This window comes from Poecilia reticulata, chromosome 15 (genome assembly GCF_904066995.2).
Source record: "Poecilia reticulata chromosome 15, P_reticulata-male-v2, whole genome shotgun sequence".
Taxonomy (NCBI): domain Eukaryota; kingdom Metazoa; phylum Chordata; class Actinopteri; order Cyprinodontiformes; family Poeciliidae; genus Poecilia; species Poecilia reticulata.
Window position 1 is genome coordinate 20,720,984 of NC_088844.1, and position 22,689 is coordinate 20,743,672.

General features: G+C 37.9%; 1 protein-coding gene and 1 long non-coding RNA gene across 8 annotated transcripts in view; one reads left to right on the forward strand and one right to left on the reverse strand.

The window, feature by feature from the left end:
- Positions 1–22,689, reverse strand: part of LOC145555013 (uncharacterized) — a 273,441-nt gene that overhangs the window by 62,524 nt on the left and 188,228 nt on the right. The gene's annotated exons all lie outside the window — the stretch shown is intronic.
- The window catches only part of pde10a (phosphodiesterase 10A), an 83,440-nt gene that overhangs the window by 15,202 nt on the left and 45,549 nt on the right, over positions 1–22,689 (forward strand). For 2 of the 7 annotated variants that reach the window (XM_008429947.3, XM_008429948.3), the window contains exon 1: positions 10,305–10,942. The exons of 1 other annotated variant lie outside the window; for it this stretch is intronic. In XM_008429947.3, the coding sequence (XP_008428169.1) occupies positions 10,879–10,942 (64 nt within the window). In that variant the 5' untranslated portion in view covers positions 10,305–10,878. Of the gene's footprint in view, positions 1–10,304; positions 10,943–20,921; positions 21,217–21,973; positions 22,031–22,689 lie in introns of those variants that run through there. 4 more of the 7 variants (XM_008429944.3, XM_008429942.3, XM_081616214.1 and 1 more) reach the window with 4 other exon arrangements.

Consider the following 22,689-nt stretch of genomic DNA (forward strand, 5'->3'; position numbering starts at 1 on the left):
ATATTGCAGGAAGTTGCCAAAACTCTCGGGCCGATTCTCCGCTGTAACCTCACTGCTCCGTCTGTGAACTGCAGACGTAAATTTGAGTCGGAGCAGCTGGGTGCGTTGTTGCTTTCTTCACTTCCAAGCCAGACTTCTGATCTTTTCCAGACTTCAGAACGAACCGTTTTAATACCTTTTTAAAAGGTGCCTGGAATAAAAAGCGTCCCTTATTGTAGGTAGAACGTGTCTCATTAAAACAAAATAAGAAAATGTCTTCATTCTCTTTTTTTAATCCAAAACACATTAAGCAATTTTTTTAAAAAAATGTACACACAAATATTATCCACTAGATTTAATTTGCAATTCTTTAAACTTCTTTTTTTTTCTCCCTCAGCCAATGCAACAAATCCTATTTGGTCTCCTGCAGGCAAACTGCAACTACTGTTCACCTGTTCCAGGCTTTAAGAACATGAGAGGAATGAAAACAAAGAGATTATTGGACATCGTGTCCTAATGATGTCTCGGAAGAAGAAGGGGAACAAAAAAAAAAAACAGAACAAGTTTCACAATATTAAGCAACAAACAAAGATGTCATCTTCTCCCTGGGGAACAGGGACGTCTGAGGGAGAAACAAACCTTTCCTCTGGGTGCGTCTACTACGGTCTGACGGCAGTTATTCAAAACGGCAGTGATTAAGACGGCACGGTGCAGGTAAATGGTGTGCTGTGATTCGTATTTCCATTAACCTAAATTATGCACCTATCTCACATTTGTCCTAATGGATCACAGCGCAGTGACGTCCATTGACGTCACATTTGAGATGAGCCGCATTGCAGTCGCATACAAATTTGTGCACGGCAGGCTTTGTGTAAATGTGGACCCTTCTGTGTGTGTGTGTGTGTTTTGTTTTTGTTTTTTTTCTTTCATCATAGCGTTCTCCTACGTATGTGTATAAGAGTAAACAGAGGTGGTTATATGCTCTTTGGCTGTTGAGCTAGTTGCAAACCAAGCTGTGAAGATGTGCATAACTCCCTCAACCCCCCAGGGACCCTGTATTTTCATGGGCCTGCCTCTGACGTCAATGCTCCGGCTGTCCTGTGGATTGTCAGAACAGACTATTCAGTTGGGGGGGAGGGGACTGGAAGTCTCTGTGGTGTGTCTGCTGCATGTGATGTGTGTGAGTGCGTGTGTCTACGTAGATGTAGGTGTGCTCCTGTGTGTGTGTGTGTGTGTGTGTGTGTGTTTTCATGTGTGCATGTGATCTGTAAATGTTTTATCTGGTGTGTGCGTATTGTGCAAAAAGCCTGTATAGTGCCTAGCATCTGAAATGGGCTTAAGTGGATGAGGTCTCATGTGGGGTGTAATGGGGTGGGGGGGGGGAGGCGTGCACACACATGTCTGAAGGTGTGCAGCCTCTTTGTGTTTGCAAAAGCAGCCAAGAGGGGGGGGGACAGCTAAGCATGGCGGCCGACCCCTCGGCCAGCAGTCAGCTGTTGATCGGGTGCAGAAGTAAAAGCACAAACAAACAGTCTCGTATTAAGAGGGATGAGATTATGGTTGATCTTTTTAGCCTATAACGCATCATGAGCAGATGTATTCTGAATTTAGTGGAAGAAAAATCGTCTTGGAAACCGTTCCCTCTCGTGTTTTTTTTTGTAGTTTTTTTTTTTTTTTTTACCTAAAAACGGCTCGTCTAGCAACCAAATCCAGCGTCGGATTCATCCACGTCTGTTGAACGTTTTTCTTTGCTTTCTTCCTGATGCAAAAGAGGAACGTTTGATCAGCCTGGCAGCTGGGGTCGACCAAAACACAAAGAGAAAAATTCTGGACTGATTTCAACTTTACAAGCAGATCGCCTTGCAAAATGATTCATACCCCTTGACACATTTTGTCTTGGCAAACACACATTTCAGTGTGTTTTTAGTTGGATTTTATGGGACAGAGCAACACAAACCTCAGAGGCCTTCGCAGAACAGAGCATCCATGCTGATGTGTTTACTACAATGAATAATTATGTGATTTCTGAAAGCAACTAGTGTTGGGTTTTATTTAGGGGTGTCAGAGTAAGATTTTCTTGTATTCTGTACTTTGTTGTGTTGATCCCGTGAGGTTTGATGAGACAAAATGTGAAAAAGTTTAAAGTGTCGGTATATTTGCAAGACTCTGTATTTACTCTGATATAAAGGCAAGTACAGATATTTTTCCATCCATGGCAGAAATTGTTTACATTTATTTATTTTACTTTACTGGTGTTTTGTCTAAAAACAAATAATTAAATATTTATAAAACAGATACATTTTTTTCATAAATTACATGACACGATTTTTCTAAGTTTGTCTGTTAGTATTTATTTAGTTATTTCCTTATTGTTGGCTTAAAATTGGCTATTAATTTTAAATATATTTTTTTATACCTCAAATATTTTTACTTCTTGGACATTTGTATTAATAGTGAAGTGAGGGATTTAATGTGATCAGGATTAACCTGCAGTTCTAACTGTATCTTATCTGAACCAGTTTATTTTTATTGTTTAGCCGACAGCTAAACTGTCAACAGAGATTACAGCGTCTCTGATAGCAAAAACATTGTAGATAATTTATTTCACAAAACTTTACGTATTTAAACAACAATAATCTGACAATTTAGGATTTTCCTGTTGCATTTATATCTTTTTAAGTCAACTAAATATAAAGATGTTATCTTCTGCACTAATAAATTCAATAAACTCCCTGCTATTTACTATTTATAAAACCATTTATACACTAATCTCGCCATTTTATTAATGTGCTTATCCTGGATGTTTTGTTAATTTATTTCATATTGTGTTTCAGACATGTTTCATCGCAAAGCTGCACAATATATTACATCACTATTGTCATTGCAATATCAATGTCTGCAATACTGTAATCTCAATTTTTAGTATGAGATTATACAGTATATAATTCATATTCTGCATACAAATGATATACTTAGCTCATTACAGGGACTTTAAGTACACTTGATGCCTACATAAAATGTAAATTTCAGTGACTGTGATGCTGAAGGTAACAGAAATAGGTTTATGTCGGTAACATTGTTGGAGCCCCATGTCTTCCTAATTCCTACATCATGTCAACAGTTATCAGCATGTTATCAGCATGTCAGGCTGGTCAGGTTCTTCCTGTTATGCAATGTCTCTTCATTCATCCGAGTGGGAACGTGGTGGCTCGGTCCGTCTGGGGAGCTGCGGGTCAGTGGGGGGTTCATCAGGGAATTGGACCCAGAATTGACACATCATCTTTCAGAAACGTGCATTTCAAGACTATGAAGCACATGTTGCAAAGCATTTGATTCTAAATGGCAAACTATTCAATGCTCTCAACCTTTGCTAGAGATCTACAACAAAGGTTATAGATTATTTACATTTTTTTGTAACGTGAATAATTTTATTTTATTGCAACAGCAGAATTTTTCACTTGTATTAAATATAATTTACTCTGAAAAGAAAATAAACATGTTGTTTTTTTTAACATAATCCCCAGCGATACATTTATTAGCACCACTAACAATTTATGTTTAAAAATAAAACACTTAAGCCGTTTTGCAGAGGATTACTCTCAGTTTTTAGGTTAATAAGAATGTTTAGCAACTTTTAATTAGCAATCCATGACTTCTTGTTTTACTGAGATATAAACATAATGTGACTTTAAATTTTCTAAGCTATATTTCATAGCTGGAAAGATACAAAAAAAGTTGTTGTAGAGCTGTATTAAGAATTTTTTTCTGTATAAAAAAATCTATCACTGTTCAGGTCAGTTCATTCAAAAGTACTTCAAGTGTATGCTTTCTAAAATGGGAAAAACAAGAAAAAGGCTTTTATCTTCAGTGTAATAGCTGCTAGCCTGAAGTATCTGATATCCAGAGTAAAAACAAATTGAAACCAAAAAAAAAAAACTGGATGAGGAGCCAAATGTATCTTGCCACCATGTACAGCAAGCAAGATGGTTCAAAAAGTCACCTACAAAGTTAGATTTTGGAGAACTGTAGGAAAGAGTTGCATTTTAAGAACAGCAAATGGCGGTAGCAATAATTTATTTTGTTGCTTTGGATCACAACCATAGCAGAGGTGCCAACATTTGTGAAGAAAGTTGCATTAGACTTGCAAAACGGAGCGCAAAGGAAATTCTTGCAACAGTTTTCTGAATTTCATGTTTTATTTTGAAACTTTTACTCTCGCACTGTAACATCAAGAACTTTTGTTAGATTAGAGCGCGTCTGGTTTTTACAGACGGGAAGAAAAGGCAACATCCCCGTTAAAAAATGACTTAAAATGCTTTCTTCTTCTGAGGATTTCTTCTAATTGGGTTAAAATGGAGGAAAAAAGTGTCTGAGTTTGTCAGAGGGAATCCATTATGTTGTGCATGACCTCTAAATGGGCCAGCTGCTCACAAGTGTAGGAATGTCGGTGATTGATAGTGCACTTGCTGACGTAGCCCGTCGCAGCTCCCACACCTCTCTCTCCCTCTGTGTCTCGATATGATCAGTATGTGAGGCTGCAGCCGTGAGGGAGTCTGACACGCTTTACGCCGTATCATGTTGCAGAGTCAAAGCCGTTCAGCTGCTCTGAGTGCTGATAGCATGAGCGCACATCTGCAAAGGTTGCACAGATACGAAACTCACTTCATTTGGGGGCCTGATGCTGAGCCTTTGTCTCAACAGCTCCAACGGAAAGACGTTATCCTCTGAAGCAAATTGAATTTGCATTTATACTGATAGTAGTTGATCATGTAATCTGAACCTCCAGTCTTTTATCAATTAGTTAATCTCTTTAAAATGGGCCCTGTGGGCTTTCAGTAGACTGGTGCTACCACAGGCAACAACAGGTAAACACACAGGTAGCACTCTGTATGACATGATGCTCCCATCTTCTGAATTTTGTGAGTTATTTCTCTTAGTAGGCCGCAAAGCCCTACTGTGGCGCTTTGAGGGAAGATTGATGACACTGTAAACACCAAGACTTTTAACCTCAACATACTTAGCTAATTGCAAAAGTATTTGCACCCTATTAACTTTTTTTCTCAATTTGGCCACAAACTTAAATGGATTTTGCAACATAAAGAAGTACAAGATGGCAAAGTAAAAGGAGAAGTGCAAGGTGTATTTTTTATAACAAATAAAATCCTAAAAAGTTTTGTAACATTTGTAGTTAAACCCACTGAGAGAACAAATACCTCATTATCAGTCGGGTTGGATGGAAAACGTCCGTGAACATCTACAGATCCTAAGATGCCCTGCTTCATCTCCATCCATCTTCCCACAGCATGATGCTGCCTCCGCCTTCTCTCATCATGAGGATGGTGGGCTCAGAGTGATGTAGTGTTAATTTGTTGGCCTTTATAAAGCTAATTAAGCTAATCCAAATGTAATTAATGGAAATAAAATGTCGTAAGTCGTATCGTCGATAAATCTGAGGAAGCCTCTGACTGAAGACCGTTGCTGTGTCACAGCCTCATGACTATCATAACATGCTAACAGCTCGACCTCCAGGCAGCAGAGATAATATTCCACAGTAACATGTTCTGGATGACGGCATCAGTTGTTGGCAATTACTGCTAATCCCCCTCATTTGCTTTTGCCGCTCCTCTTTAAATCTGTGTCTGATTGAATGGCAACAGAGACGCTGTATTATTGCCTATTATGATCCATGGAAGAGAATAATGGAACGTCCTCCTTTTCTGTCTGCTCCATCGTCCTGCTGTACATCCATGAAGCCTTAGTTACATTTTAGTCTAGTTCAATGTTCTAAAACATGTTTGATGTTTCTCCTACATGGCTTTTTGCAACTTAAATATGAAAGTTTGTTCTTCTTTTTGGTCTGTTTTTTTTTTTTTTTTCCAATATTCAATTTAGTTCACTACAAACCTAGAGAGAAATAAACAAAATGTGCAGGTGAGGCAAAAAAAACCAAAAACCTAACAATCTCACCACCGCTAGCGTAAAAAAATCAAGTCAATAAATTTCAGAGTGAAATACATTAATTTAACCATACAACAACTATAAGAATAATTAAATATACAGGACTAGTTATAAAGTTATGCTACAAAAGACTAAACCCCCAAATAAAAGCAATATTTGTCAAAAATACAATGTAAAAAAAATAGTCTGTAATTTACAGTAAAATACCAGCAGCTGTGGTTTCCAGAATTTTACTGTATAAATACTGTAAAACTTGTTTATATAGTAAAATTGTGTAGTAAACTATCACAACTGCCGGTATTTTAACATAAGATATTAATTTTATTTATTTTATTGCAGTGTATCATTTAAGAGATGTTTCCCAAGTCTGCCTTTAGAATTAAGACAGATGGACTGAACTGCAATTTGGATATACATTTTCCATAGAAACCCAAAAAACTTAATATAACGAATAAAACCTAGACTCCATTTAGCAACACAATAATGAAAGTGAAGTTTATCTACCTGTCAGTCTTACATAAATGTCTTATGTTTATTTAATAGTGACCTCTGATATTTGCGTATTTTTACTGTACTTCAAACGTCGATAAGAATTTTACGGACACAATAAAGATACAAGTGTGACCTCATGCCACTTTTATTACCGATACCTTACATCACATTATAGCAGGAACTTACTGTAAAGTCTTACTCATAAGAGACATTGAAGTAAGAAGCTGGTACTTCTTACTGTTAATCTCAAAGTCCAGTTTGTCAAAGATCTTATATCCTGCATCATCATCGTCATCATCACCTGATCCATTCATGACGGGCTTATATCCGTGTGTGGTTTGGGGTGAGGTGCCTGGTGGTGTTGGGTCTAAGGTCTTTGTGGAGGCTTGCTGGCCTTTGAAGACCATAATTATGAAAAACAGAATACAAAAGTAGTTATCTGTTGGAATATTTAAACATAAATAAAATAAAATGTATGTCTTATGTAAAATGCTAAATATTTTCTATCATAAGTCTCTGTTCAGGAAAATATCACAGACTACCAGAATTGCCAGGAACAATCAGAAAATTATTAGCAATTATCATAAATTTGTTATACAGCCTTAATGCTTCTGGTGACTGGACCAATCAAAAAGCTCCCAAAAATGCAGCAATCAGTGACATTCTGTGTGTATCGCCAACAAAAGTTTTGGGTTTTAAGATGTTTCTTAAGATGGCAGCATATTTGCAAGACCAGAGGAAAAGCAGATCAGTCATAATGTAGGTGTATTTAAAAATGTTAATTTGTCAATTTGAAAATATGTCTGTAACGTCCATCTGCCTGGCAATGTTTTTAGTATTCGGAGTATATGGTACGGAAAAATCAAACCAGAAAAGAACATTACAAAGCACTTCTGATAAACTGAACTAAAAATCTTAATAATCCCAAAAGCTTTGGATATATTACTTGAATTAAACTGGGGATTTTTATCCATAAAAACACTGACACTTGTACATGAGAACTGATTATGAATTGTTTACAATGTGGAAAAGTGAATAAAACAAGTTGTGAAAAAAACCTCTTTTGGCTTTTTCTTTCAACAGTAGCATTTTTTGCTTCCATTTGTCAGTTTCCCCACCTGAGCTGTAGATCTTTGCAGAGTTTCATGGATGCTTTTCTGACTTTCTGCTTCCTTGTTGGTTTAGTTGAACAGCAACATTTTGGTTGGTTTGAAGTTGTTGTCTTCCAACTGGAAGGTGGTCCGAGATTTATGTATTGTTTTATTGCGCGTTGTATAGAATACCAATAAAAACCAACGAGTTTCCCGGTTGCAACGTAACATGTGAAAAAGGTCAAGCAGTATGAACTTTCTTTCATGGCACTACATTTCATAATCATTTTCAAGGAGGGTGATGAGAGCATGGGTTAATAAAACGAAGGAGGTGAAATACGTTCTTTATGATTTGATCTAATCCTGCTCATAAGTGCAATTTTAACACATCAGATGCTGTTGATTTGGGGAAAATTTGCTCACTGGGAGTCATTATTGTATTTCACACATTCTCCACATTCCACATCTGAATTGTGTCTTTTCTCATCCACATGGAGGACGTTCACGGAGCTCACCTACATTTTGAATATTTTTTTTAATTATTATTATTATTATTCTAGAATTGTATTCCTAATTCCCAAGAGTGAGAGAAAGAGTCTAAATATGTTAGTGCCACTGCAGATGTATAGTGTATGAGTTTCGGGCCTGTGCTTTAAGGAGTGGATTACATTGATTTATTTTACTGAGCCAATTCCGGGCAATATTTACAATTATAATTTATGTAAATGTTCAACTGGGGAAGATGGTGAAATAAATCAACTAAACTTAATTTGAAAATGGAAGTCTCTGCAGGTACTCCATATGACCAGACGCAAGTATTTTTGGGTAAAAGAAAACAATAAAAACTAATTATAAAGCTTTTTATATGTATATTTTTAATTAGACAAATTTCTTTTCACAGTTCTTGATTGTATGTAAAAGGTTTTTCTGAATAAAGGACATAAACCATTCACGTGTCGGATGGGAAAGGAAATACTGAGATTATTTAATTAATTGCTTAATTTCTTTTACAGGTGAGAACAACCCAGGTTCGGATCTGAAACCTTAAGAATTCAATAAGTTGCAAGATTTGTTAAGAATATTTGTTTATCCTTTTGTCATTTTCTTGTGTCTTTTACGCCGTTCCACTTTAAAAACAACTTTTAATATTATTTTTTTTTATATCTAACACTCATTATTTGCTCCTGTCTAACATACATAATAAAAATCCTTTGGTTCTTTTGTAGGTTTGGGTTCGAATGTTGCATCCCAAATCTGGATTTTTCTTTTCTTTTTTTTTTGGAGGGGGTGTGGAGAGTTGAATCAAAATCCAGCTGCATTTACATAAATTAAAATTGTAGTTAGAAGATATAGTTATTTTGATTATTTAAAAGCAAAACTATAATTTTGATTTACCAAACACACATTGATTTGTTTCATATATTATGGCTAAATTGCAAATCCTTTATTTTTAGACCAATAATCGGAGAACTACTACAGAAATGCCAGTGTCCTTAAACGTATGTCCTCTTGAATAAAATACTGGATCAATGTAGTCGGGTATCTTCTTCCTCTTGACAATACTCCACAGATTCTCCGTGGGGTTTTGCTGGTCAATCACAGCAAAGCAGGTACTGGCCGTGTCGGCAGGCGCCGAGTCCTGCTGAAAAATGAAATCAGCATCCCCATAAAGCTTGTCCGCAGAAGGAAGCATGAAGTGCTCTAATATTTCCTGTGAGATGGATGAGCCGACTCTGGAGTTGATGAGCACAGCTTCTTAAGTTTCAGTAATCTTATTGTCTTTAAAAGGGGGACGCATAATGTAAAAGGTACTGGACAGTTTGGCCACCGACAGCTGGCTGGATGGATTGTATCAGGCACATAAATTAGTAAACGGTAAAACTAACTGAGTTCAGTTATGGTTGTTGTGTGTGTTTATGATTTTATGGGATTTTTGGATATAAAACGGTGATATTTTGTACTTCAAGTTTATACATCTGACTTGACAGCTTGCCTGAAGTTTTTTTTTCCCCCTATTTTCTTGTTTTGTATTTAGTCTTGTTTTATCTGTTTTTTTTTTTTAATTATTATTGCTGATGTTTTAACTTTATTAACCGTACTTCAGCCTGTACCTTCTGGCAGGAGGACAAACAGCAGAAATCAGCTGGTGTAGCACTTTATGAACAGACAGCTTCTTTTAGCAGTGAACTTCTGTCTTCTTGCGTCTGTTATTGTATTCTGGACAACTGTCAAGTCAGCAGTTTTTACCAGGCTTGCGAAGGCCATATCATGGACATATCTGTTTGGTATTGTTTGTTTTCCATAGGTCTCGAACCACAATCATCTAAAAAAAAAAAAAAAAGAAAAAAAGAAAAGTTGAAACGTGTCAGTCTGTGCATTAGTTCAACTTTTTGAATTGAATAAGTGAAATAAGTGATCTGAAATGACATTCTAACTAAATTAAAAGTGCCCCAGAGCTGTGCTCCAGCTCCGCGGTGAGTGTGGAGGCGGTCACCATCTCCCACTTGATCGCGGATGAGGAAACGGCAGCGCGTCCCCCGGAGAGCGATCGGTTTGTGGCTGGCTCGGCCCCCCTTTTTACGCAGCCAAATTCAGGAACAGGAACAGCGACTAGTAACGTCAAACTGCGAGTTTTGCCAGACTCCGTGAAGTGCGCAGAAACACCGGAAACGGGACCGATTGGTGTTTCAATCAGCCGCCTGTTTAGGCTACAATCAGTCTCTTTTTGCGCGATTTTTGCGTTTCAGTCATAATTAAATGAGTAAATAGGGGGTATACGTCAAAGATCATTTAAGCTCGACTCATTTCAACATGCTTCATCTAGTGTAGAGTCTTAAGTGGAGCTTTTATTTTGAAAATTATAGCGGACCGATGTGGGTCATCCCCCACCGGTGCTCCCCCTCCCCTCCTCTCCTTGCGTTCACTCCCTTCCCTCGGTGGCTCTGCGTTGACGGCTGCGCTCTGCTCAGTCTGCCGCTGCACATCCACCGCGGAGCCACCACGCCGCTGAGGCGGACTGATCGTAGCTGAGCTCGGCCAGCGGTGCTGGGTCAAAGCGCTGCTGCTGCTGCTGCTGCAGGAGGAGGAGGAGGAGGGAGGGAGGGGAGCGGCAGCACACTTCTCTTCTTTCCCCTCCTGAAACCGTGCACAGCTTCAAGCATTCAGGACATCATCACCTCATCGCGTCCTGGAATAGTTTTTTTTTTTTTTTTTTTTTTTTTGCTGTTTTCTGTCTTATTTTTTCCCCTTATTTTTATTTTTTATTTTTTTGTGCTCCAGAAGACGCACAAAGTTGCAGCTGCAGAGGCGCACTTTTCTCCGAGGCTCTTCTCCTCCTTTCTGCGCTCATAAATCCGACATGGAAGATGGTCCGTCTTCAACAAGCTGTTTCAGAAGGTTAACGGACTGTTTCCTGGGTGCAAGTAGGTATTTCTGACCGACAGCCACTTAACGAGGCGTGAAAGGGAACAACCAAAGATTCACATGCGAAGAAAACGAACCGCTGTGAGTCTCGGCACGGGGCGCAGACACACGGGGCTCAGCTGGGATGTTTGGTCCTGCAGGCAGGACCGTATTTCCCTTCCAACTTTATGAATGACACTAGAGCTGAACTAGACGAGTGGGGGGCAGGCGGGGAGGGGGACGTCAGATAATATTCTCGGGATTTGAAACGGCATGTTGGGCATGGTGACGGGTCTGATCTCGGCTCTGAAGTTGGTGTATCATGGTGGGGGGACAGTCGGCAGTTCCGCAAGAAGAAAGCGAAGCCAGGTCTGCAGCCCGAGCCGGGCAGAGTGCTTATAAAAAACATTTAAAGGGCTAAATCTCCTGGGAAAATGCACCTTAAATGCGCCATTAAAAATGTGAGCTGCGTCTTAATATCAAAGTGGTTATTAAGTTGCGCAAAATATAGTCTTTATTAGAAACATGCATGTTACCACAATAGCCATATTATACATTTAAGAAATATGATTTATCTAAATGATAGCTTTCCTCTAACAACTTAAAAAAAAAAAAGTTTTTGTTAGTTTTTGTTTTTATTCAGTGCTAAAAACATCAGAGGGCAATTTTTTTTATAGCTTTTGAAACTAAATAGTTTTATTTATCCTTATCATAAATTTGCCTATCAATAAAAACGCATTAAAAACAAACATTAAACCTGTACTTATATCCTATATCTATTCAAACACAACTTTCTAACTTTTTTAATCCCCAGCCTCCACTCTTGCATTACATCGCACTTTGTATCTATGCATTACTACACACACTGTTCATATTTAAAATAAATCACCACACAATCACCGTACAATGGTGTACAATATAATCTTAACCCCAAAATTATTCATACCCTGGCAGGTTTATGTTTAATATTAGTAGTCTTTGAATCTTACCAGCAGTACTTCCAGAAACATGCTGGAAGTACTGCTGAGGATTGTGAGTGGCCCAGTCAGAGTCCCGACTTGAATCTGATTGCGAATCTGTGGAGGGAAGTAAAGATCAGGGTGATGGCAAGGTGGACTTCCTAACTCAAATTCATCAATTATCAAAAAAAAAGTAATCAAATTACTAGTGGAAGCATACAAAAGGCTGATGAGTAATAATAAGAAGGGTCAAGCTTTACGACTGATTATCAAGGGTATAGTTTCTGACATGCCTCTTAATTTAAAATTCATACTCTTTTTATATAGTTTGTTACTTTTGAAAGGTATGTCTGCACCATTTCTATCCGATATAATATTATTCTTGGCTAAATGAAAATACTTTTTATTTAAATTTGCCAGGGTTTTGGAGTTTTTAACAATATTTGTTGCCGTTAAGAGTCTACATCACTCCTTTGAACTTCTGGTTAGAGATTAACTGCATTTTGTCATGTCTTGTGTGTTTTGGGGACATTTAATATAGTAGCTGCTGCTGAATCAGTGTTTGTACTGATTTTAACTGGAGAGGCAGTTATAGGTCTAGAGTGAAATTGTTCGGACATCTCTCGCTCTGAACAGAGTTGGGCAGGTCAAATATTGAAAAATTTTAGTTTATTAAATGTGCAAAAGCTAAAACTCACCACATTTTATTCTTTAATAAACATGTATCAACATGTTTATTAATGTGCAGTTTTGTAGTTTAATTAAACAAACAAATATCAATTGCAGCTTAGTTGGATAAAGGTCATAATTTGCTCATTTTGTGTTTAATTCAAAACTTCTGCCCTTTTTAAAGAACATCCTGCACGTTTTTTTCATTATTATTATTATTATTGTCTATTTAGAATCAATCAAAATTTCAATAGGCTGATCCAACCGCAAAGAAAGCTGGAAACCGACATTGGCCAGGAAAAGCCTCCTAACTTGAAGCAAAAAAAAAAAGCTAGTGTAACAAAATGCATTAATTTTATTTGAGTAAATTTCATCTAATTATTATTTCTGTTTAGGAAATAATACACCGGGACATTTAAGTGTTTAAGTGCAACTGCAAACACTTTTGACTCAACTAAATGTGTTCAGTTCTGAAATAATAGGATCATTTTGCTTCTCTGTTTCATCCCTTATGCAAAAAAATAAAAATAAAAGCAAATATGAATAAATGGTTTGTGAAAAGATGCTACTGAAATAGTAATAAAGTTTTTAAATCTGTTCAAGCAAGGTAGACATAATCACATGAAAATGTGCCGTTTATTGGCATTAATACCTCAGGCTTTACCAATCTTAGCATCCAGTTTGACTTTAGCAAACTTGCATTAGACTTTAGCATTAGCTCTGAGAAAAATATGCACACATACAAAACTAGCTTTTCAATCCAACACCAAAACTCTCAACTAAAGGTGTTATAGCAGCTCTTTATTTAACTTAACTAAGCTCAGCTTGCTTGCAATTTTCACTTTAGCTTGATAACTAGTTTAAATTTAGCACTAGCACTTTTGCTAAGCTTTGCTAAGTTAAAGTGAGGATACAAACTTAAATTCTCAGTCCAACAAAAAACTTCCTGCTACAAGCCTTATTGGTTGCAAATTTCAATTTTCATCAGCTAGCTTGCGAGCTAGTTTGAATTTGTTGATAAATTAGTGAAAGCTGCAGAACTGTTGTACCAAAATAATAAAAAAAGTGTTTAGCAATTTTCAGTCTTTACTAAACATACATCTTAAGCTATTCCTTTCATCCTAAACTGGAATATGAGAAATGGCTAAGTGAAGCAAAATTTTCAGTTTGTTTGAAATAAAATGTTGTGACACATGTATTTGCCACAACATACGTTAAAAAAAAATCCCCACAATGTTTGACTTTAACATTAAACTAACAAATTAATATCTTTAATTATATGCAAACAATTTAAATGGCTTACATGTAATACCCTCAGAATTTATTTTACAGTGTAGTTTGGGACATGAGTTGTTGATGCAAAGGAATACAGATTGTCTACCAGGAAAAAAAATATTGTCCAATCATCTTTTTTTTAAATTCCACAATCTTTGTAAAGTAATTAGAATACTGAAAAAAAAATTGGGGAAAAAAGTTTTTATTTTTGAAATATGATGTGTCCACTACAATGGACACCGGAACCCCATACATTTGTCCAGGGTGTACCCCGCCTCTCACCCTGAACGTTAGCTGGAGATAGGCATCAGCAACCCTACCAACCCCACTAAGGGACAATGGTGTAAAGAGGATGGATGGATGGATGGATGGATGGATGGATGGATGGATGGATGGATGAATGGGTGGATGAATGGATGGATGGATGGATGGATGGATGGATGGATGGATGGATGGATGGATGGATGGATGGATGAATGGATGGACGAATGGATGAATGATTGGGTGGATGAATGGATGGATGAATGGGTGGATGTATGGATGAATGAGTGGGTGGATGTATGTATGGATGGATGGATGAATGAGTGGGTGGATGTATGTATGGATGAATGAGTGGGTGGATGTATGTATGGATGAATGAGTGGGTGGGTGGATGGATGAATGAATGGGTGGATGGATACAGAAAAAACAGAAAAATAATTACAAATGTCCGCTGCAGAGGACAATTTTTAAACTTTTAAATACTACGATAAAATAGTCAAAATAATTCATAGAATGTTTTAATATGCTGCTAAGAGACTTATTTAGAATATGCCAACAAAATTTTAAACCAAAATTTGCACAATAAAAGGTTTTATGCACTTACTTTGTCTCTCCCCATAAAATGTGCTTCTACTGATGAACGTCATTTTTATGAATGAGAAAAAGGAAGGAACAAAAGCCCCACCCCTTCACATGTGGCATCATTGAAAAGCCCTAAATGTCCTCTGTAGATACCAAAAGGAATTAATTCAGTAGAATGCAGGAAGTGGGAGATATTCAAGTTTAGAAATGTCCTCTACAGAGGACAAAAATGAACTACTGGTAGTCACGAGGTTAATCCAGTATACCGTCTGGCTTCCCCCTTCTTATTTTTTCAAAAAAGGACAGGAATACTTTTCAAAGTTCGTTCAAGCTCCCAATCTTATTGAATACGTAAAGCAGCAGCTTAGCGTGTAATAACTTCAGTGAGATGAGTAAGAATTGCGTGTATTGTGTACCTTTTTAATGAATGAGCCATTCATTAAAGGAAGTGAGCAGAAGTTCATCATCCTCTGTCCATTTCCACATCTGCTGTAGATGTTTGTGTCGGCGTTTAGAAACAGCCTTTTGAAATTGCTTTACAGCTCCGAGTTAATCTGGGTTTATTGCCGGATTAATACAACCTGGTGTAAATATCTGCTTTACTTTTTTGTCTTTTTTGTATAGGTCTTCATGCAATGTAAAATAGTGGTATTTTGCAAGTTTGCCCTCCTTCATTTGTCATTTGTGAAATAGTACAAGCTGTTGAAATGTCCCTCAAACTCAGTCTACGGTGAAGAAGCACAAGCTAAGCACTAACTGTGTTCACTTCTGATTTGCAATGAGTCAATTTTGACATATTGTAACTGCAAGTTTCTCTTGAGGACAAAATGCAGCTATCCGTACGTGCGTGTGTGGATAGGTCGGTCAGGGTCAGCCCTAATGCAATCTGTCAGGCCTTTTTAAGTGCAGTTGGTTGTCGACGAATTGCTTAACTCAGAGAAGAAAGCTGCATTGTCAGACAGGAAGTGCTCACGCTAGACGTTTCCTGCCATTTCTCACACACTGAGAACTTCTTCCAGCACAAGTGACGAAATGTATATAAATCTGTGAAGTGCTTGATATAGAAATTAAAAGCATGATTGAGGTATGACTACAGGAAAGCATGCCAAACATGTTCTCACTGTCATTTGACTTGAGTGTTGATTTGAACCCTTTTCAGGAAATTCAAGCCAAAGAAAAATTAGCTTGTGTCTGCAATTTAAGTCTTTTTATACATTATGATGAGAGCGGGCCGGGGCACACTCTGAGCAGCAAAGCAGATGGGATTTCTCCTCAAGGCGTCCATTGACCCCTTCATCAGCTCGTCGTGGGTTGGTATCAGAGAGGATGGGAAAGAGGCCCCTTGCACAGTGATTTCTGTGCAGCTTGTCCTTGTGACAAGGCTCATAAAAGAAAACGGCTCTGCAGAAGGAGCACAGATCTGTGGTTCTCATTATTGTGTCCCCACAGGCCCCACTTCAGTTCAGCATCAGACCAGATGTGGAGTGGGGAACATGACCCCAGATTACTGATGTGGTCTTGGATAATGTTTGGGGATGGGGGGCCTGCTGCAGCGCTGCATCAAAATACTGTTTTAAAAAAATATCTACCGCAGATCAAACTTTCAGCTTCTTTTTTATTTCTATTCCTTATTTTATCACTCTTCACTAAAGATGCCGCCCTCATCTACACAAACCCCTGTCAAAATGCTAAATCGTGGTAGATAACTTCCACTGATTAAGTAAAACATCATGCACAGTTAATCTGAAAGAGGGAAAAAAATAAACTAAAACTAATGCCTTGATGTTTTCTTTAGACATTGCTTCGTTGAGGAATATGGAGAATACAGGAGATCATTGTGATATTTAGAACAAAACAATTACTTAATGGAAGTTCCTGCAACTCTTTCGGTGTTGGCAAGTTTTAGCTTTGTCTTTTAATTACTTTTTGGGAAAATCCAATTTTGTAATCTATTACTGGCAACTTCGTTCTCTGTGTCCTAGTTACATAATGCTGTGGAGTTTTTTTTTCTTTCTTCTGGCTGATACTTTCGTGCAGTGAAGTGTTCTTTATTCCTTCAAATCTCTAGTCATTATAGCTGCAGCTAAAAGAGGCAAACTTGGGAAAAGTGTGGAAAACCCTGCTAGGACTGGTTAACTTTATTTCAAGTTATTTAGCATTAATTTAAGAGTAAGCCCACTTGTGTTTTATAAATTTTTCTTTTTGAAAATGTCCTTTGAATCTTACTTGAATTGTACAGGATATTTTGCAAATGAACGGTGGAGAATGTTTTGAAATAATTAGACAAAGTTACTACCCAAATCTGGCACTCTTAACTTTTGACAGCCAGTGTTTTATTATAAGGAGCTGTAAATATTTATTGTAGGATCAGATGTTTCAGCAACGCCATTAGGATTCCTGAAATGTTATTTTTAGATCTAATGTTCCATAACAGATCGATAACTTATAAGAATAAAGGATCTTTGCGGTACTCTGTTTAGCCTTTCTGTTAGCTGCTTTAAATCTTAATCTCTCCTGAGCCTTAATGAATCATAGATGTGTCTCGGTGGATTGTTTCCTTTTTGGAATGGCTTTGCATATCTGTGCTACATCTTTTTTCTTTTTTTTTTTCTTTTTCAAACAGGGCACTGTTATTAAACGTATAGCTAACTTTGGATCTTTTTTACTCTGTAACAAACAAGCCTAGAAATGCCCAGACATGGTGTATTCTCTGATCAGAAAAAGATGGGACTTTTCCGTTTCCAGCTCGGCCTTAACCCGTCACTTCCACTCAAACTGAAAATTGCCCTATTCCAGACAGCAGCTGATTTCTGGGTGCATCTCTGTTGTTCGGCTGTGGTTTAAAGAACAAGTATTATCTACTTTTCAGTCAACCATTCTTTTGCTCCTTCCCTTTGTATCTAATTACCTGAACCGTGCAGATGGAAATAATGCAAATCGAAATGCCGTGGAAATCTCCCTTTCTCGAGTGTGACGTGTGAGCTTGCTTGTTTGTGCAGAAGAATCTGCATGTCTAGAAAAATGACAGGACCTCAGTGAAACAGCATTTTTCTAATTTAACACATTCCCACTGACTCGTGTAATGGCTTGGCTTTGGAACGCGGAGAGCGTCGGGTGAATGATGATCACTCAAACATTCACGCACACATCTGCACCTGCACAGCCTCAGCGAGCGAGTGAATGAAGTGAGTGGCGGGAGGTGAGGGGCCGTAATTTTAAGCGGCTGCTCTCTGAATGTCGGTTTTGGACGCTGCGATCCAGCCCTGCCATCGATAAGATAAGAAACACATGCTCTTCCCACCTCCTGGCAAGGGAGTCCCAGGCGGACCTGCTGACGCACGCACCCAACAGCAGTCCCCCAGCCCTCCCCGCTCCTGCCTCAGCCTCATGTCAGGAAAATGAAAAGTAGTGCCTTGGCAGCTTGCCCTTGACTTGCCACCAGAAGGAGTGCGCTGCAGAAGAAGTGGTCTTTTCCCCTTTTCTTCTCATGTGCACTTTTCATCTAAGTGTTGCAAAAGGAGGAACATCTCGAACGCTAAAACGTCGCCACTGTTGGGATCTTTTTCTGCCCTAGATATTGTGTGACGGGGCTCCCGAAAGCACCAGGTTCATCTCTGTTCAGCGCTGTCGCCTGGCTAAATACTTCAGCATGGGGAGAGGGATTACTGATGTAGGAAGAGTAGAACTTGTTTTTACATATGCAGCAAATAATCCTTTTGTTTGCATGTGTCAGTTTGTTGTGTCATGAGAAAAAAAAAAGCAAATGAAGGGGAATTTGCAGTCTCACGCAGCAAAATGAAAGCTTTTCTTAACATTACATTTTCGACTAGATTTAGCAGAATGGTAAAAACGTGCAATTGTCTTTTTGCAGTGATGATGAACCCATTCACACTATTTAAGGCCTAACGTAGCCTCAGCAATTGATTCATTCATCTGAAGTAAAGATGCGACAATTATATATTTTTTAATGATTTCTAATCTCTCCTAATATTTTTGTATTCAAGGCAAATGTGTTTGGGATTTCACAATTTAGCTCCTTCAGTGTGTATTCTCTAGAGCACAGGTCTCCATAGCTGGACAGACGTTAACACTAATCTAAACATAGATTTATTGTGAGGAAAACAGTGAAAGTTATGGAAGAAACTTTATACAGCTCTCTCAAAAAGGAGTAAATAGAGAAGGCTGAGACGGGTTTTATTCACACTACATGCTTCTGTGCTTGAGGAGTTTGAAAACCGTCTTCCTCCTACGTTCGGAAGAAGCGAGGAGCCCTTGGCAACAGTGTTAATTTTCATTGGCAAAGAATTTTTTTTCTCTTATTTCTCATTAACAGCCTTTTTAATCCAGTGAAAACTAGAGAACACTAAATAGAAACCCACCCAAAATGACTATAACAATTGAAATGTCTGATATTTATTCAACTAATAAAAACATGGATAAAAATGTTGGAGGGAGATGACCAAATGCAAATTTAGTCGTGTTGAAAGGTGGGATAAATTTGTCACTCATTCTAAAGAGACTTAAGCTTGAGTCGTAGGAATAAGTACTCTGCAAAAAAGAGTTGAGATTTAATTTACAAACGTCATAAATAAATTTGAACTTGACATTTCAGATTGTGTTATTTCTGCCACTGCTTTTAGAAGAATGTTTTCTGTATTTTGTAAATCATCAGTGACCTGCGGTGAGGTTCATTGCTGTTGAGTCACTGACTTATGACTTAAACACCATGCATGTTATTGAACCTACGGAAATTTCGCGCAGGCACACAACGCTGGAGGGGGGGGGGGGGGACTAATATTTTAGTGTCATCCATGGCCGCGTTCAGTGAAATTTAGAAATGTAGGTATTAATTTTGTGATATGATCCACAGCAAAGTGATCTGTATCCGCCAAGCAACGCAGACTCGTTGCCATAGCAACTGACAACAGCCCACAAAACTCACATTTAATTAAAAAAACTAAACAAAAACATCTTATTGCCGTCTTACCTTTACGTATCAATGAAATCCATGCACCCCTAATTCTGCACAAAAATATCCGTTCATCCAAAGCCAAGTCTATCCTCCCCATGTCTTTTCTAGTCCGTTTGAGAATCATCAAACTGTCTCGAAGCAAAACTTTCATCTCCGGTGTTGGTCTTCCTTTAGTTATTATCTCCTCTTCAATTGAAAATCCACTTTAGAAAACTGCTTAAGTGTAGAAATGTAGTCTTTCATGTTGACGTCGGAAGAGAGAAGAAAACAAATATATCGCTGTACTTTACTTATTTACTGTATGGCTAGTCCCACGGCTAGCTCACTGTGTCTTACTCTGCAGTTGTGCAGTCACAATATCTGGGATCATGAGCGCCCCCTGCCATGAGGCAAGAGAACTGCCTGCCTCACCTCGAGTCTGTTCTCTGCGGTTTCTGATCGCTCCTCCGCACACAAAACACGATATACACACACACAGTGACAAAATTATATACATTATATACGTAAGCGAAATTATGGAAAATCGGTCCATACATTAAATGTTTCTAAGCCATTTTATTGCCGGCGTACAGGACGAACATGCTCCCATAGAATGGCAGCCAGTGCGGTTAGCGAGAGGTTGCGTAATCGGAGCCTCACCGGCTTCGCTTCTGAGCATTTTAATGGGAAAATGCGAAAATTCAACGATTTTGAAGAAAAACTAATCAGAATTGGTTAGGCTAAGTAAAAAATTGATACTTTATAGTACATTAAAATAGCAATATAAATGATTTTATATTATATATTATTTTTCCATGATGACAGGTGAGGCTCTGCCTCACTGGTGTACATCTTGTTTAGTTTTTTGGGGGTTTTGAAACTCGAAAAATGAAAATTTTTACAAAACTGTTTCTAAAGCTTCTTTTGTGTGTGTGTGTGTGTGTGTGTGTGTGTGTGTGTGTGTGTGTGTGTGTGTGTGTGTGTGTGTGTGTGTGTGTGTGTGTGTGTTTAACAATAACCTAACTATATTGCAACTTTATACTACTTTAAGTTAAAATTTTGGTTCTTAAAGATTGTGCAAAGAAAGTACTTTTTTTCTCCATGCCCAGAAACAGTTTGACACTGTCTCTGCTGTTCTCCTGTCAAAGGATGAAGCTGTTTATGATGAAATCTCCTCCAGTTGTTAACGCAACATGCTACCACGTAGATGTGTGGCGCCACTGGTTGGAAGAAGTCTGAATTTTTGTCAAGTCACAACCCCTTTTGTCTTTTATATGAGAACAACTTCGCTGAAAACACGTCGTTTGAGCTTTCACGGTGTCCGTAGTTGTCTAACGTGCGCTTAACAAGTAACTGATGGGGAAACGCGAATCGACGTAACACCGGGGCTGGAATTATTACTTTTATTGGGATTCGGAGTTACCAACGACAAAGGACGCCCCCAAAAACCCCGCGTAAGTCAATGGCGACAGGTCGTGAAAAAAATCCAAAAAATGACCATATTTGACGATTTGCTGTGTCGCAATGGCTTCGCCTAGAAACACTATTCAACGTTCAGTTTGGAGATACATCTGTGCTTTGTTCAGAGATGAAGATGGTATGTTGATACGTCTTACGGTTTTTCTACAGTTCGCTTCTAAGTGGCACAAAGTTTTCAGAACCCTACAGTGAGAAACGGAGTGGACTTATCTTTGTGTCGGTCAAATTTGAACACAATTGTGTGAATATCTTGTGTGTTTTTCGCACTGAAAGGGCCAGTTTAAGATAATTTTAAATAGCATTAAATATGCTAATGTTTTATGTCAGAAATTCATGCCCCATTGTAAAGACTTAAAAGTGGACTGTGGCAGTCACGGTGGTAGGAGTTCGTCTTGTAATCGGTGGGTCGCTGGGCTAGAAGAGCCGATGGGGCGACATGGCTGCCTCGATTCTGTCAGGCAGCTGTGGCTACAATCTAGTAGCTTTTCATCAACAGCTCATGAATGTGTGGATGACTGAGAATGACTGATGTCATTGAAAAGCGTGTTTGAGTGTCCAGAAAAGCGTTACAGAAGTCTGGTTTTATTTAATTTAAAAGTGACAGTAGGACATTTACTACTTGTAATAGTTTTTAGGTAGGCTATATTTTCATATTCTGTAGACATTTTATAACAGGTTAGTGATTCTAAATGAACTTTTAATTTATGCAACCTGTCCCACAGCTCAGTTTTATTAATGTAATTTTTCACTTTTTCATCAAAATGTTTACCAATAATAATTCTGTATATTGATGTTATGCATAGATATATTTATTTATGTATACATCTACTTTATTTATTTATATTTTTTAACATTTTTTGTTTTTTAACCAATAGAACACGATGGAAGCGAGAAGGCCAGTACAAGTGAGAGGAAAGAAAGTCAGGAAGCAGGTGAGAAAGTTGTCAGGTGATCTGAGTTGAGGCCACAAATTAATTGTCATGTCAGGAGAGTTTGCAGTGTTACCTTTCAGAGGAGTTGGTATGAAATGTTTAACTGGCTAATATTCAGTTAGCCAAAATTCTGCCTTCTGCTTCTGTTATTATATTATTCAGACTGTTTTGCAAGCATCTATTCAGGCTTTAATAAAGATGCTTTAGTTTCTACTGGCTTCAGCAACTGGAAGTCAGTAAAACATTATTTGTTCATTTTAAAATATTTTCAACTTAATTTTAATTATGTTCCTATTGAAAGTTCCTATGAAAAATGTGGGAGAATTGAGGGCAGCAGACAAATCTGATGAGTGCTGTTGTGAGTCACATACATCACAATAAAAAAAAGTAGATAAGAAGATTTGAAAAAAACAAATGAATTATATTATACTTCCACAAAACAGCCAAGGTGACAATTTCAGATCATTCCTTGTCATGTAAAAGAAGCAAATACCGAGAGTATGTTTCGCTGATTTGAAAACGTTCATAAGCAGTACATGGCTGTCAGACAGAAAATTGTTGTGACTGAGTGTGATGTTATACCTTACATATATAATTAAAATTTGGTCAAACAAACAAGATATAACAATAGTTTGAAATATGCATAAATGCAGATTTGA